General features: G+C 37.7%; 1 protein-coding gene across 1 annotated transcript in view; it reads left to right on the top strand.

The window, feature by feature from the left end:
* Positions 1-16,128, top strand: part of DNAH11 (dynein axonemal heavy chain 11) — a 280,424-nt gene that overhangs the window by 102,609 nt on the left and 161,687 nt on the right. The window contains exons 31-36 of the mRNA XM_031455028.2: positions 3,496-3,627; positions 5,476-5,636; positions 7,959-8,115; positions 8,232-8,377; positions 11,533-11,649; positions 15,565-15,703. Of these exons, the coding sequence (XP_031310888.2) occupies positions 3,496-3,627; positions 5,476-5,636; positions 7,959-8,115; positions 8,232-8,377; positions 11,533-11,649; positions 15,565-15,703 (852 nt within the window). The remainder of the gene's footprint in view (positions 1-3,495; positions 3,628-5,475; positions 5,637-7,958; positions 8,116-8,231; positions 8,378-11,532; positions 11,650-15,564; positions 15,704-16,128) is intronic.

Genomic DNA, 16,128 nt, shown 5'->3' with positions numbered 1-16,128 from the left:
ATATATATAGACCACATCTTCTTTACCAATTCATCTGTTGATGGACATTTAGATGGTTTTCATTTCTTGGCTACTGTAAATAGTGCTGCTGTGAACACTGGGGTGCATGTATCTTTTTGAATTAGAGTTTTCTCCAGATATATGCCCAGGAGTGGGATTGTTGGATCATAGGGTAAGTCTATTTTTAGCTTTTTGAGGACTCTCCATACTGTTTTCCATAGTGGTTGCACCAAACTACATTCCCACCAGCAGTGTAGCAGGATTCCCTTTTCTCCACACCATCTCCAGCATTTATTGTTTGTGGACTTTTTAATAATGGCCATACTGACCGGTATGAGGTGATATCTCATTGCAGTTTTGATTTGCATTTCTTGGAGGGCTGTTTTTGACTTGAGGCAAACATCCTTGATCCAGTAAAAAAAAAAAAAAAAATCATGTGACCTTTCTTTGATCAAGGGCAAGAATACATGCTGATTATGTGAATAAAGTTTATATTTCTTTAAAGCTGCTGAGGAATGTTTTATACATGTCACAGGCCATAAACTTGTACGTGGTCACAATATAACTGTATAGTAATTGCTGCCTGATGCCATTGTCCAAATGATAGGCTTTTTATAACTAGTATTTGTGTGGGGGGTGGGTACAGAATTCTGTTACTTACAAAGGAGCATCATTGGGAAAGTTTAATCCTGGGAGACAATACAAGATCCCCAACATATGTTGCTGTCCAGATCATGTGAATGAGCTGTATTTTTAAAAAAAATTTTATTGTAGTGTAGTTGATTTACAATGTTAGTTTCAGGTGTACAGCAAAGCAATTCAGTTATGCATATACGTACATATTTTCTCTTCAAATTCTTTTCCATTATATATTACTAAAGAAATTGAACATAGTTCCCTGTGCTATACACTAGGCCCTTGTTTATCTATTTATAGTAATATGTCTGTTAATCCCTAACCCCTAATTTAGCCCTCCCTGCCCTTTCCTGTTTGGTAACCATAGTTTGTTTTCTATGTCGATGAGTCTGTTTTTGGTTTATAAATAGAATTTGTATCATTTTTTTTTAGATTCCACGTGTAAGTGATATCATATGATATTTGTCTTTGACTTAATTCACTCAATATGATAATCTCTAGGTCCATCTATGTTGCTGCAAATGGCATTATTTCATTCTTCTGTATGGCTGAGTAATATTCTATTGTATATATATATACACCACATCATCTTTATCCAGATAAGATTCTGTGTCGTTTAAATCACCTCTGTGTTCCTTTGACTATTTTCATTTTGAAGAAAGAGAAATGTTGGCCACCCCTTGTCTTTTCCATTCAAAGCTAAATTACTTTCTTTAATCATCTTTCGCTTGACTGAACTTTTGTATAAAAGGAATTGATAATGGAGAAATCACAGGTTTAGGAAGGCTCAGGCAAAACAGTGCTTGTGAAAGCACTTGAAATTATAAATGTCCTTAAGATACATATAGTATTATTTCTTTTGATACAGCCGACTCTTTGTAACCAAGTACTGGTACTGGTGTAAAATTTGAGACTCTAAAGACTGGGTATCTTGACACAGATGAGAAAATATCCAGTGCGAAAATATCTGTATTCTAACCAACATGCGTATACATTTTGTTGAGAAACTTACCTGTGCATAGACTATTACTGTACATTTATTCATCTACTCAGCCAACATTGAGCACCTGTTGTCCAGCTGCTAACTTCTTAGTGGCTCTGGGAACAAGGCACTCAACTGGACAGACACAGACCTTGCACTCCTGGAACGTAAAATCTAGAGTATGATCAACACTGAACATGGCATACGTGAAATAGTGATCGCCTCTGCTTTTGTTACCATGTAGCTACGTTTGATAAATGGAAGATGTTAAAAGTAGATTAATGCTGAAAGGCTGTGTATTCTGAATGCCTGAAATACCTGCTTTTATTCCTCTGAGCCAACTATTCATTTTCAGTCTTTCTGGAATGCTTTTTGCACAACTGCAATTTCTCCACCTGGAAAGTGGCAGGTGGACTGATCTTGTGGAGGCTGATAAAGGGAATCCATGTGATGTGATCAGGAAGAACTCAGGCTCTAAAGTCAGACTGTCAGGATTTGAATTCCCCCTCCCCTGTTTGGCAAATGTGGTTAATATGCCCGTGACTCTGTTTTTTTATATGCAAAGTTAGGATGATAGACTGTTGTGAAGATTAAGTGAGACAATACAGACAGGTAATTTTAGTTAGTGTCCAGTGCACTGCACACTCATTTAATGTGAACTGCGCATGTTACAGTTACTGTTTTCCTGCCCGCCTTCTCCATTCGCACTGTAGTTCTGTAACCTTCCCCAGTTCAGCTGCACAGCAATCTCAGGGAAACCTGCAGTCCTTGGCATTTTCTGGAATGTGGTAATAGTGCTATAGGGAATATGTTTTTGATAGTAGATACACAGGTTTGAGAGCCTTTAGTGGTATATGTTCACTTAAAGTCAATTCTGATAGGATCAAACTGTTTGTAATTGACTGTCCTTTGCAGAGCTAGAAAGGAAAGGGGACAGTATTGTTTTACAGTGTGCTACCCTGGAATAAGGCAAGAACTGTTTTTGTTAGTAAGGCTTGAATAGGACAGAAATGTTTTGCGTAAATAGACATGCTAACAAAATCACCACGTAAGAGAGTATCTTTTACACCTTTCTGACCACAATTAATGGTAATGAATATTTTATATCAGAGCAAGTTTACATGTGTGTATACACTCAGTATGAACCTGAAACAGTTTCACGGAACAATACATATTCTTACCACCATAATGCAACATTTTTATTCCTTTGTATTCCATGTCATTCCATTCCATTCCTTTGCATTCTATGAAAAGAGACCAGCAGTTTGAAAAATATTGATCTAAGAAATTGGTGGACTAAACAAGAATAGGGATGTGAATAAGAGAATTAAATGGGATAACCTTAAGCTGTATATTTTAAATATTTTTGAATTAATCATCCTATATCCTAAGCGAAAAAACAAACAAACAAACAAAAACCTCAAAAAACAAAACTCAAAACCAAACAAACAAAAAAGGACTTGGTAATTAGAACTTTGTATACTTTGACAGAAGTAGCTCAGTTTGACCTTTTAAAATTTGTAGTCATTTCTCTTCCAGCACAGTTGTGGACAGATTGTCATTGGATGGAGAGTCAGTTCATTGCAGCCAGGAAACTGCTTCCACTTCTGTCTTTGTCATTACCTGCAGGCTGACCTGTCTTCTCTGAGTCTCAGTTTGAGGGATGAGAGAGGAGTAATAATATTTATTTGATTTTAATTAATTTAATAACAGCCTCCCTCCTGCTGCTAGCCCTAGGGTTGTTTAAGGACTGGCTGGGACAATATTTTGAAATAGTTTTGTAAACTACAGCGCTCTTTACAAATATGAAGACGATTGGGCTGTAAGACTCTATATTTGTAACTTTTTTTTATCTCCTTTTAAAAAATTCCTTGTAGATTGCTCAGTTGAATACACTGATTGCACTTTTGCTGGGAGAACTTCTACCTGGAGACAGGCAGAAGATCATGACAATTTGTACCATAGATGTCCATGCCAGAGATGTGGTGGCAAAACTTATTTCTCAGAAGGCAAGTTGTTTGTGGAAATTTCATTTATTGTTTGCTCTTTCCTGAAAATGGTGTTTACTGTCAAGAATACTTCTAAGGAAGTCATTATTTTTTTAGATTTATGTGTTGTCATTACACCGAAGTAGCTAATTGTACTTTCCATATATTTCATTTGGGTTATAGTTCATAAATTATCCTTGCAAGAGTTAGCTCAAGTGATGTCCCAAAGGGTTTTGCCAAGACAGGAGCCTCTAGTTGAGACCATCCAAAAATTAACCCAGAAGGGAAGAACCACAAGAAGTCACTTGTTTATTTTCCCATCTTTTGACTTCTCTACACATATGCATCATGGACCATTGGCCTGTGATGATCACCTCTGTGGCTTATCCAGCCAGTAGCAGTTAAGATTCTGTGTCGTTTAAATCACCTCCGTGTGCCTTTGACTATTTTCCTCTTGAAGAAAGAGAAATGTTGAGCACCCTTTGTCTTTTCCATTCAAAGCTAAATTACTTTCTTTAAAGAAATTATTTTCTGGTCCTTTCAGTGTGTTATTAACCTTCGTTCCTTATCTCCTTAAAAAGTCCCTGTGTCTCTTAGATACAGGCAGTATTTAATGTGGAAGAAGAATTTCTCACCCTTACCCAGAATATTCGCCTATTTAAAATGTCGAAAGTGTGCTTGCTTGTCTGCAACAACATTGGCATATCATGCCCATCACTTATTCCAAATCCCTTTTGTTTTTCGAGGGTGGCAATTCCTTTCACCATTTGAATGCGTGTTTGTATTGTGAGATGTTTTCTGTTGCTTTTCTAGTGTTTCCTCAACTTATTAAAATCAAAGTGAGTTTTAATTCTCTCTACAAATTACAAGCAAATGCTTACTTTGTGTAAGCCATAAACTTAAAAAAAAATACTTCTTGATCCAGGTTCAGGACCATGACTGATGAAAATGCTGAATGAAAATGAGTGAATAATGTTTAATTACTAATCCGAAAGTGATCCTTGCAAAACACCACTTACCATGTATTCTCACTTGGATAATGAGCCATTGATAACCACTCTTTGAATACGACCTTGCATATTTTATTATGTCTTATCAGTGGTAATTTGCTTGCAGCAGGATAAATTACGATTTAAAATATGTCCTTTATTTTGTTCTTAAAGAGATAAAGGCTTTGTTTAATTCCTGATCATTTGGTATACATAAATACACAGTGTTGAGACTTACATAGACATCAAATTAGTAGATAATAATTTTAGTAACTTCAAATGATTCCTATGAAATCCTAGGGTCCTATGGATCTTGAAAGAGACTGGAATTATTTTTTCAAACTGATAGAAGAATGGATAAGTTTGAGTAAGATAGGAAAGAAAAGCAATGAAAAAAACAATGTCATTTGGTTTTACAAAAAATGAAGTGGGAAAGCTCTGTTAAAAGCAGATTGGTTTTAGAATGGACTCTATGGAAAGTATAGTTTGTTTTTATCTCAAACATGCAGAAATAATGGATTATGTGCTATTTTATTACAGAGTGTGTTTTTTCATCTAATTTTAGTGATATGAGTATAAAGTTACATAAGTGATCAAATCCCCTGGGGTGACTGATAAAAGGGGACAAAGCATTGCTTGAACAAATTGATTTTGCTTTACAGTAAAAGCCTTCTTAAAATGAAGACTTTTATTACACACATATTTCTGATTGAGTATCCAGCCATCTACATGTAACTATGATTTGCAGTAGCATGCAAGAGATTTCCTTATTGTGAGATTTTTAGAAATAAAATGTGAATCGATCGAGCTGATTAGATTAGTAGATTGTTGTCTCGAAACTCTCAGTGTCCTGTGTGCAGTGATCATGTGATGTTTTTAGGTCGTCAGTCCCCAAGCTTTTGCTTGGCTCTCTCAACTTCGTCACCAGTGGGAGGACACCCAGAAACATTGTCTTGTTAATATCTGTGATGCCCAGTTCCAGTACTTCTATGAGTATTTAGGAAACAGTCCTCGACTAGTGATCACTCCTCTAACTGACAGGTAACAATGATAAGTTTGAGTCAAATGGGAAAAACCAATGCCCCTCCAAAACTCCCCCAAAATGGGTAAGGATGTGTGAGCTTGACAATAAAGGAATGAGCGAAAATGATGAACAAACTGGGAATCTATTTGAAAGCAACATATAAATGAACTAATTTAGTGACATAGTGAATGTTGACTTTCTAGAGACAAGTTAACGAGAACCAAATTAGAAAAGCAAAATTACAGACACTGTGCAGTATTCACATCGTGAAATCATGAGCAGTTAATAAGGCTCAACACAGCATCTTTGATCACGGAATCCATTCTCTCTGGTGATTTCTGGCTAACATCCTGATACCAGGGTGTGTAACTACCTCTCCCACTGCATCCTTTTATTGGAAGTGTAAAAACTGGAATTGCCTCTGGTCAGATTCATGTTTGAAGGATTACATGCAGTGAAAGGAAAAAAAGAGGGAGACCATAAACAATTCCACAGTGATACTACTTCTGAAGTGCTGTGCTGAGGGCTGTCCCAAGATGATGCAAGCAGGGTCCCTGCTCTCAGAGAATGCAGTTTCTAGTGGAGTGTGGCATGTGAGTGGCTGGGAATGAAGAGGAAGAATAAACAAATCAACAAAGTTGGGTGAGGTAGTAATAGTTGCTATGACAAAAATCAAATGGAGTGACATGTTGGGAAGTATCTTGAAGGAGAGCCTGCTATAGATTTTGTGGGAGGACATTTGAGCTGAGACCCAAATGATAACAAGGAACCAGCTGTGCAAATGTCCTGGGGCAGAAAGTTATAGCAAATACAAAGTACTGAAGATAGAAAGGAGCTTGGCCAGTTCGTGGGATAGACAGAGAGCTCTCTTTGGCTCAGGTATGTCAGGTAGGAAAGGGGTTTCAAGTACTCTGTCAATCTGGGTTGTGGTGGGGGTCCTGGGAGGTCGGTGGAACTTCCTCGCTAGCTTTGTATTGGTTCTTCCACATACTAATCTGCTCATGATTTTGTCTATGTTCAATTGTATGGCTCCTTTAATTCCATTTCTCTTGCTCAGTCCTCCATAATTGGACTCTAACTAAAAGTCACTGTTCACTATCTTAATTTATGTACTGCTTTCAGCACAAGAGTAGTCTGCAGTGTAGAGGCAGTCATATGTCTGATAAACCTTGGAACCACAAGAAAAGATTATTAGGGGACAGTCTGTACCATAAAAAGTGCTACAATTCCTAGTCCAGCTGTCTTGCTACTCCATATTCATTGTAAGATGCACTGAAACTTGATGGCTGTTAAAATACAGAAACACTTCCCATTTCTGTAAGTAATTGCTTCTGTTTGCATAGTACTTTGCATTCTTAAGGGCATTTACCTTTGGCTTTCTTAGCACTCTATTGCCTTAACCAGTTGGCCACATTGTAGGACTGGCTTTCTTAATACACCCCTACAATAAACCTCATTTTATGGCAGAGAAAACCGAGGCATGTTGATGTCAAAAACTTAATTTAAGATTAGTATCTGATGGTTGGCAGAGTAGACACTAGTTCCTGGTCTTCAGTATGTGTATCTTCACACTCGATCCACTGTCTGTATTGAGACAAAAATAATTCATGAATCAGCAGAAACCCCATTAGGTCCTTGCCATTTTGTAGTTTTCCCTTTTTTTTTTTTTTTTTAAACAAGTATTAAGTTCTGTCTTTGCACCATTTTCCTCAGTCTAAGAACTGCTGAGTCTTTCCTGAAAAAATAAGTATTATAATATAAACTCATGCAGCACCACATTCAAAATGAGTTCCTGAATACACTTTAATGTAATAAATTGTGCCTGTTATATTTGCATTGTACAGTGAAATAGGTATATATTATTTGCATACTGTATTTATATATTTACGTATCTCAATGTAGTAAGTAGCAATTTAATGAAGTTAGTGTTTAATTCATTCATCATCTGAGATTTCTCTTCTAATTTTCTTTTAATTAAACAATAGTTGGAGATGTTGTCTGCCATTTTAACAGTATGTTTACCTAGAAATATCAGAAATTCAAGAGCATTGCAAATCAGGTGTCATTTGTATTCAAATACACAGCTCTTAGGAAATGAGACAAGCAAATAAAGCAATACGTTCTTCTCTCTTACTTTTAAACAGCCAACCTAAAATTAAATTTGCTATAATATTCTCCTGAGTCTTACCATAAACAAATCAGTAGTGTTTCAATATTTTATGTCACTACCACATTCTAGACCTGGAGTTCTTAAATTAAAAAAAAAAATTAGATTGTCCCTGAAGTTTTCTAGAAATCTTGTATTAGACTGTAATATTTGGGTCTTTTGTTGCTTAAAGGTGTTACATCACTTTAACTCAGTCACTTCATCTAACCATGAGTGGGGCTCCAGCTGGCCCAGCTGGAACAGGAAAAACAGAAACTACCAAAGATCTCGGACGTGCCCTTGGGATGATGGTCTATGTATTCAACTGTTCAGAGCAAATGGACTACAAAGTGAGTTAGTTATAAAACGATATATTCTAACAATATTATTCCTGTTTGGAAATGATTCAGACTAACAGCTTAAAACTTGTTTCTTTGAATTCCTGACGCCTCACTCCATCATTAAGTCCATAGGAAATATCTACAAGGGATTGGTGCAGACAGGCGCTTGGGGCTGCTTTGATGAGTTCAATCGAATCTCTGTGGAAGTTTTGTCAGTGGTGGCGGTACAGGTGAAAATGATACACGAAGCCATCAGAAATAGGAAGACGAGGTGAGTGACGTGTGGCTTCCTCTTCCTGTTACAAGGAGAGAAACGTGGAGCAACATGGTAAGCCTCATCTTCACAGTCTGCTGCCTCTCCCCACCCTGTGAAATGGGTACAATAAGAGAGACTTGTTCATGGTGAACAGTTCTTTTGAATAACCTCCCATGTTTTAGCAGTGTTTTTTAAATGTTGAATGTGATAAAGGTGTATCCCGTTACTTTCATCACTTAAATATACACCCTCTACAACACAACACTAAATCCAGTTTATCAGTTCTCAGTCCTGGTCTTACTTGACCTTCTGGCAGTTTTGACACAGTTGATCCCTCTCTTCTGTGTGACACACTTTCTTCATGTGGGTTCCAGGCCCCCACCTCCTCCCAGTTTTCCCCCACCCTCAGGGCTGCTCCTTTGTTGATTTCTTCTTGTCTGTAAAATGGGGGAAAGTGTGGTACCCACCTGGTAGATTTCTGTGAGGATTAAATGTGGAGCCTGACACATAGTAAGACTCTATCAGTGTCAGCTATGACTTTTAATTATTTCCTGACTTATCAATGTTGAACGTCTCAGGCCTCAGTCTCTGGGCCTCTTCTTTTCTCTCTCTCTACCTGTTCCCTAGGTAATTTCTTGTAGTCACGTGGCTTCCAGTATCATATTTATGCTGCTGGCTACCAGCTGCCCAGGCTGCCTTTCTCTCAGATCTTAGACTTACACAGACAACATAAGCCATTGTCTTGAGGCATCAAAAGACTCCATTTGATGTCTCGTAGGCCTGTCATAGTTAATATATCCAAATCAAAATCCGAGTCTTTCCTTCAGACCCGCTTTGTTAGTTGTCCTGTCCCAGTAGAATACACTCTCCCATTCTCCCAGTTACTTGGGCCAAAAACCTTCCAAATACGTCCAAATAGCCCTAACCGCTTCTCAATGTGATACCACTCTCTGAAAGACATAACATGACTGGCTCTTAGGGTTTGATGGCTTATTCTGAGAAATAAGCTTTGATAGTACACAGTTGCAGCTTTCTCTGTGATGTTTTTGCGTACAGTGAGTCTCATTTGTTTGGTCTATCTGTTTACTCCCATTTGTTAGGACATTCTGCTCAGCTAGCTTATCTTATCCACAAGGATGTGTCAAACTCCCAGTCAAGGAAAGATCACCTAGGCCCTTGGGACTGTGAGCCTGTTGTTTCCAGTTAGTATAGCTACATCTGGATGTTCCCACCTTCTAGGGAGCTTCTCAGTCCTTCTGCTGCAAGGCTTTAGGACACCAATTTGCTGTGACCAGATATCCGCTGCCTTCCCTATCCCTGCTCCCATGGCATGTTTGAGAAATTAGGTTCTTTCCTTTTGGTCCCCAAACATATTTGATTGAGCTTTCGGGCAAAATCTTATTATCTGACGTAACCCAGATGCGTTTGAGGCCATTCTTCCTTACAGAGATTTAGATAACTGATCCATGCAGGGATTCTCAAAAACTCCCAGCCTTGCTTCTTGGCAGTCCCCTTGGTCTCCGTATATGAACTGTAGCTGTTCTTCCTCATGCTGGCCCCTATTCAGTTGGTTAGGCTCCTTCACGATTTCATGAGTTTTATTAAATCCTTGTGACATGCAAGGATTTAAGAGATGGCCATGCCTCAGCACCGAAGCCTTCCAGCATCTTGCTGGCTCTGCCCCCTGGACTCATGGCTGTCCCTGCTGCATGGAATGGAAGAGGACTCAGGTTCCTGCTACAGTAGCCTCCTCTCTTCCTGCAAGCAGCCCTGCCAGGCCTGTCTGCCTTCCTTAGCTGATACTCTGGGAATGGAGATTTTTTCCATTCTTACCCTAACTGTACACAATCCACCTTCTCGTCATTACCTAACATTTCAAAAGCTCAGTCCTAAAAATGTGGCTGTCTCTTTTCCCTCTCGGCTCAGTGATGTAGACTCAGCTCCTCAACCACTTCAGCAACCCCCACCTTCTCACCAAGAGAACACCTTCTACTTTGTCTCCTTGACCCCTGTTTGAAAGTTTCCTTCTCCTTGTCTTCAGTTTGGCTCCTACAGCCCTTTACCATCCCACTGCCCTGGTCAGCAGCAGCCTAACGGCCCTTCCAAAGCTTCTGAAAATCTTCCACTGCTTCTCCAGTGCCTTCAAGTGATGATGAGAGCAATGATCATAACACCTGTTGAGTATTTACCACGGTCTAGGCATTGTACTCTGGGCCATTTATATACACGATCCCTTTTAATCCTCATATCATCCAGTAAGGTGGGTAATATTATTATCCCCACTCTTTTTTTTTTTTTTAAGATCAACAACAACCTTCAACAGAATTTAATAACAGTTATTTCTATGTTACATTTCTTTTTACAATTACCTTCTAATATGGGCATCTGATACTGGGCTCATTTACTATTGTGTTACTAAGTGTCTTTTTTAGCAGGGGGGGGTGGAAGGGTGGAGAGAATTAGGTTTACTAATTTTTTTTTTAATTTTTGTTTTACTGGAGGTACTGGGGATAGAATCCAGGACCCCATGCATGCTAAGCACAGCTCTACCACTGAGCTACAGCCTCCTCCCATCCCCCTTGTTTTAATTAGTTAAGGGGATGGAACATGCCTGAAGTGATACAGCTAGTCTGTGTGCTCCCAGTCCGGGTCCAGAGCTCGCTGTCATAAGCCCCACTCTGTTCTATCCTCTCAGTGGTGATCAGTGATATTTGTTGAATAAATAGGAGGGAGGGAGACAGGGAGCAACCAAATAACCAAATAACGACTGAACAAGGAGCCCCTCTCTCCTCTTCGCACGGGCATTCTCCATCTGTACCATGTCCCATTCCAGGAACTGCAGCCCACGTTGAAGGCAAAAATAGCATCACCTTTCATTAACTGTTAAAGTAGTCAAGTCCTCATTTTTGATATTCTTGCCTACGGCAGCAGTGCTAAAATATAAAAGAACACTGGCTGTATTTGTAATTCCTTTGGGGGAAGGGAGTGTATTTTTAATAAACACGCTTCAGAACATATTCACAATATGTATGTGTTTGAATTTTAAAGAAAATTGCACAGAATAAACAGTTTCCTAATAATAATTTGCATTTTGCAGTGGTTTGCATTTGTCAATGTGCATTCATATTCAATGAACGAGTTTAACTCCATCAACATTCTTCTTCTGGTAGATTTGTATTTCTTGGGGAAGCTATCACGCTGAAGCCATCAGTTGGAATATTTATTACTATGAACCCAGGATATGCTGGTCGAACCGAATTACCAGAAAATCTCAAAGCTCTTTTCAGGCAAGTGTTGCGCTTTGTGGTTTAGCATCTGGAGCACTCATGCCACCTAACGTTGCTGGTTTGCACTGTGAAATGATCTGTTTTTCCTTGAGAATTTCTGTGGAAAACCCCTTACTATTTCTTCAGGATCCCTTTATAGAGAGAACTTTCACCGTAATAAATTAACTCTTGAAGCATGAAACCAGACTCAAAATCATTATGTACAAGTTACATGGTACATTTGAACATTTAATACTAGCTCTTCTATAATGATATCTTTTATTATAAATACAATTTTCACGAATTACAGAATATTTGGAGAATACAGAAATTAATAAAGAAAAAAATTGTAGCTTTACCACCCAGGAAGAGTGAGTGTTACATTTTTTTCTAGTTCTCTTATAATTCATATGTATGGGATTAAGATATTAGGTTAGGCATGATTTTTCTTTAGTTCATATTTCATATGTGGCCATAAGTAGTTTTGTCCCATTATTGAAAATTCTTGGGAAATGCCATTTTATGTAGCTGAAAAATAGTCTCTGCCTTGGCTCATCCCGAATTCTCTTAACCATTCCTATTGTCTGCCATGAAGGGCTTGTGTTTTTCTCTTCAGTCTTTTATGATCATAGAGTTGCAGGCTGTAAACATCTCTCCATAGGAAGGATTATTCTTATTTCAGATTATTACCCAGGCTAGATTCCTATATGTAGAACTCCTTGGTTTCCAAGATAGTTGTACCATTTTTAACCCTCACCATCAGTGTATCACAATTTCAGCTTCTCTGCGTTCTTTTCACAACTTGGTATTATCGGTCTTGTTTGTCTTAGGCAATCTTTTAGGTAGTGGTATGTCTTTTGGGGTTGGCTTGCATTTCCACAATGGTGAATATTGTTGAACAGCTTTTCATGTAACTTACTGGCCCCTCCCACTTTGTGAAGTGTGGTAGTAAACATAGAATTCCTTTGTTTAATACACATATTGCAAATATTTTTCTTTGAACTTGTGGCTTGCCTTTCCATTTTCTTAATGGTGTCCATCAAAGATAGAAGTTTTAACTATGATGAAATGTAATTTATCAATTGATTTTCTGTTTTGTTTTTAGTGGAGGTACTGGGGATTGAACCCAGGACCTCATGCATGCTAAACATGCAGTCTACCACTGAGCTATACCCTACCCCACTGATTTTATGGTTTTTAAAAATAACCTAGTTAAGAACATTCGACTAGCCCCAGGTTGCAAAATTGTTTAACTGTATTTTCTTTCAGAAGTTTTTAAAGTAGTTTTCATATGGGTTCCTCCCCCTTTTTTTGTTAATGTACTCAAATATATTGATTGATTATTCAAATGCTAAACACTTCCTCCATGTTGCACTCCTGGGATAAACTCTGCTTGGTCAGGAGATAGCATTTTCTAAGTATTGTTGGATTCAATATACTACTGTTTTGTTACAGATTTTAAAGTCAATGCTATCAGAGATATTGGTCTGTTGTGTCCTTTCTTGTCATGTCTTTGGTTTTGGCATCAGTGTAATGCTAACCTCATGAATGACTTAGCATGTGTTCCCTTCTCTGTTTTCTTCCAAATTTGTGTAGGACTGGTATTATTTACCCCTTAAATGTTTGATGAAATTAATCAGTGAACTCATTCACCCATTGGGGCTTAGATTTTTCTTTGTGGGAATCTTTTTAGTGATAAATTCAATTTCTTTAACAGATACCAATTTTTTTTCTTAAATTAATTTTGATAATATGCATCTTTTAAGGAATTTTCTCCATGTTATCTAGATTCTTGAATTTATTGGCATTAATTTATTCATAATATTCCCATATTATCTCTGGTGGTGTCCTGAAATCCATGTCTGATAAGGGTAATTTGTGTCTTCTCTCCCTTTGCTTCCTTGATGAGCTAAAGGCTTATCCAATTTATTTTTTAAGAGTTCTTTAGTGCTGTCAAGATGTGTCTTTATTTCCTGTCTGCTTTCAAAATAATATGCTACTTCACATACAATGTAAGAACCTCTGTAGTTTTTACTATGACTTCTTTCAATCCTTTTAAGCTTAATTTGCTTGCTCATCTATCTAGATATTTAAGACTATTTCATTTGTATTTTCTTTTAATTTTTATAGTGTGACTTTCTAAATGTACTTCGTCTGTTAAAAAACTTATTTTGGTAGATAACGTGAAATGAGTATTTAAACAGAATTATTTTACCTAATAGTCAATTGTTCTAGCACCCGCTATTGAATGTCTTCCTTTCCTCCTGTGATAGCTTTCTCTAGCATAGCAGCTTTATAAGGTCTACTTTTCTTGAAAAAAAAAAAAATTCTAGAGAATAACTCTCCTGGAAATACGTATAATGATTACAGAATATTTTCATTTGAGAATTTAATTTGAAATTTTCACATTTGTATCCCAATTCATCTTGTACATATCTTCATTGGGATCTTAAAATCTGAAATTATTTTGTGAAGTTTCCGTAAATTCGGTGTAACAAAGCGCAGTATCTTGTGTGCTGGGGCGCTTGGCTCAGCAGAATCTGAAGGACAGTTGGGTGATGCAAGTAGTGTTGATGAGTGGAGATGGCATGCCTGAGCCATGAGAGTATTGGTGCCACCACGTGGCCTTGGCCATGAGCTTGTGCTGCTCGGAACCCTAGTCTGCACCTCAGTTCAGTATGCATAAGAATTGCAGCCATCTCAAAGAGTTGAGAGAACTAAGTGAGAGAGTGCATGAAAAGCTTTTAGCATCCCTTATGCTATGAAGAGTACTCATTGAATGTTAGTTGTCGGTATTGATATAAGTACCAGTTAAGTAAATTTGCTAGCCTTTTCCCTCCCCTGTTTGCTTGAAAAAATACAGGGCTGCTTTAGGTAGGAGTAGTTAGTAACATAGATCCAAAGAGACTTGGAACTGTTTAGGTTGAAAAATTAGATATGCGTGAAGTAGACTGTAATTATATTTACAAAAACAGATGGATAAAAATTATTGGAATATATGCTTAAAAATATCTGAAATGACAGGCTTATTTACTTATTTACTCTAGCGCCTTCTTTGCACTTGACTTCAGTTGAGTGGTATTTTTTCTAATGTTGCTTTTAATACACTTGTCTTGGGAGGACTTTTTGGAAGTTCCCCTCTAAAAAAAAGGGAATTTGAAAGTGATGTTTGGGTAAATTTTCATCCTGAAAGTCTAACCAAGCTGGCTGCAGGCAGCGTTGGAAATGGCTTGTATGAGCTTAAAAGAGCTGATGGTTAAGTTTTCATGAGTTTTGTGAGGTGGTTATGAAGCACAGGTACTAATAAAAAACTGAATCATATAAACTTTTGATTAAATCAGTCCTGTTAGAGACAACATTCAAACTCCTTACTTCCTAATTACTTTCTCCTATTTTATTAATACGTATGCTCCTGGGTTATTTATGTCTATTGCGTCTGTGTGGTGGTGTGCTATTGCACATCTGTTCCCACCTCCACGTTTAGTGATATCATGTTGGTAGACTGAAATCAGCCATGGCGGAAGTATCGATTCCATGGAAATCAGCAAATGCTGTTTTTTGGAGAGCCAGTTGTTAACAACTGACCAGCACAGCACTAGCCACAGGTAAAGGCTGGCCTCTAGCACAGAACATCACACATCTTTCTGTGGTGACAGCATAACAATGGAAGTTTACCAAATATACCCACAAATTTCCCTTAAACTCCTACAGCTGTGCTTCTGCCATTTTCAGATTTCCCACCTTTTTCTGTGTATCCAGTAACTAATGGGCATTTTTTTGTTGAAGTGGAGGGTCTTGTTAGCTGTGATTGACAGAGGTAATTGTGACCTGCTTGGGAATGGTTAGAATGTTGGTACAAACTAATCACTTGATTTCAGCAATTTATACTTATTACCTTAGCACGTTGTAAAACTAAATTTCATATTTACTTTGTAGACCCTGTGCCATGGTGGCCCCTGACATTGAGCTTATCTGTGAAATCATGTTGGTTGCTGAAGGTTTTGTGGACGCACGCTTATTAGCCCACAAGTTTATTACGTTGTATACACTCTGCAGGGAGCTCCTGTCCAAGCAGGTGAGGGGTCTTTGTTACTTTTTTGGGGTTTCTAAGCTCAATAAAAACAGCTTCTGAAATATGGATGTTGGGTTAATTACCACTCAAGTTACAGTTAGACATTTAGGAGTAATTGTATATTTTCCGTATGATTTTGAAAATTTGTATTTTAGAGTTCTTAATTTTTTTTGAAATTAAAAACTTGAGACATTTTAAATTGAATGTTTTATTTGTACTTAACACAGTTTGTATCAGTGGGCTATGGGATTTTCTTTAAACTTTATCAATGCTACAATGAGATACGAATTTTAATGCCTTCCTTTCTTGGTGAAAATATTATTTTACAGTGAGAGATGGTGGGAGTGTTCATAGAGCCAGTGAAAGCTGATGTTTTTGAAGAAGGCTCAAGAAATGTTAAATTAAATTTTTTCTCATTTTGTTGGTAA

The sequence above is a fragment of the Camelus dromedarius genome, chromosome 7 (genome assembly GCF_036321535.1).
Source record: "Camelus dromedarius isolate mCamDro1 chromosome 7, mCamDro1.pat, whole genome shotgun sequence".
Taxonomy (NCBI): domain Eukaryota; kingdom Metazoa; phylum Chordata; class Mammalia; order Artiodactyla; family Camelidae; genus Camelus; species Camelus dromedarius.
This window is presented reverse-complemented; position numbering and strand designations above follow the sequence as displayed.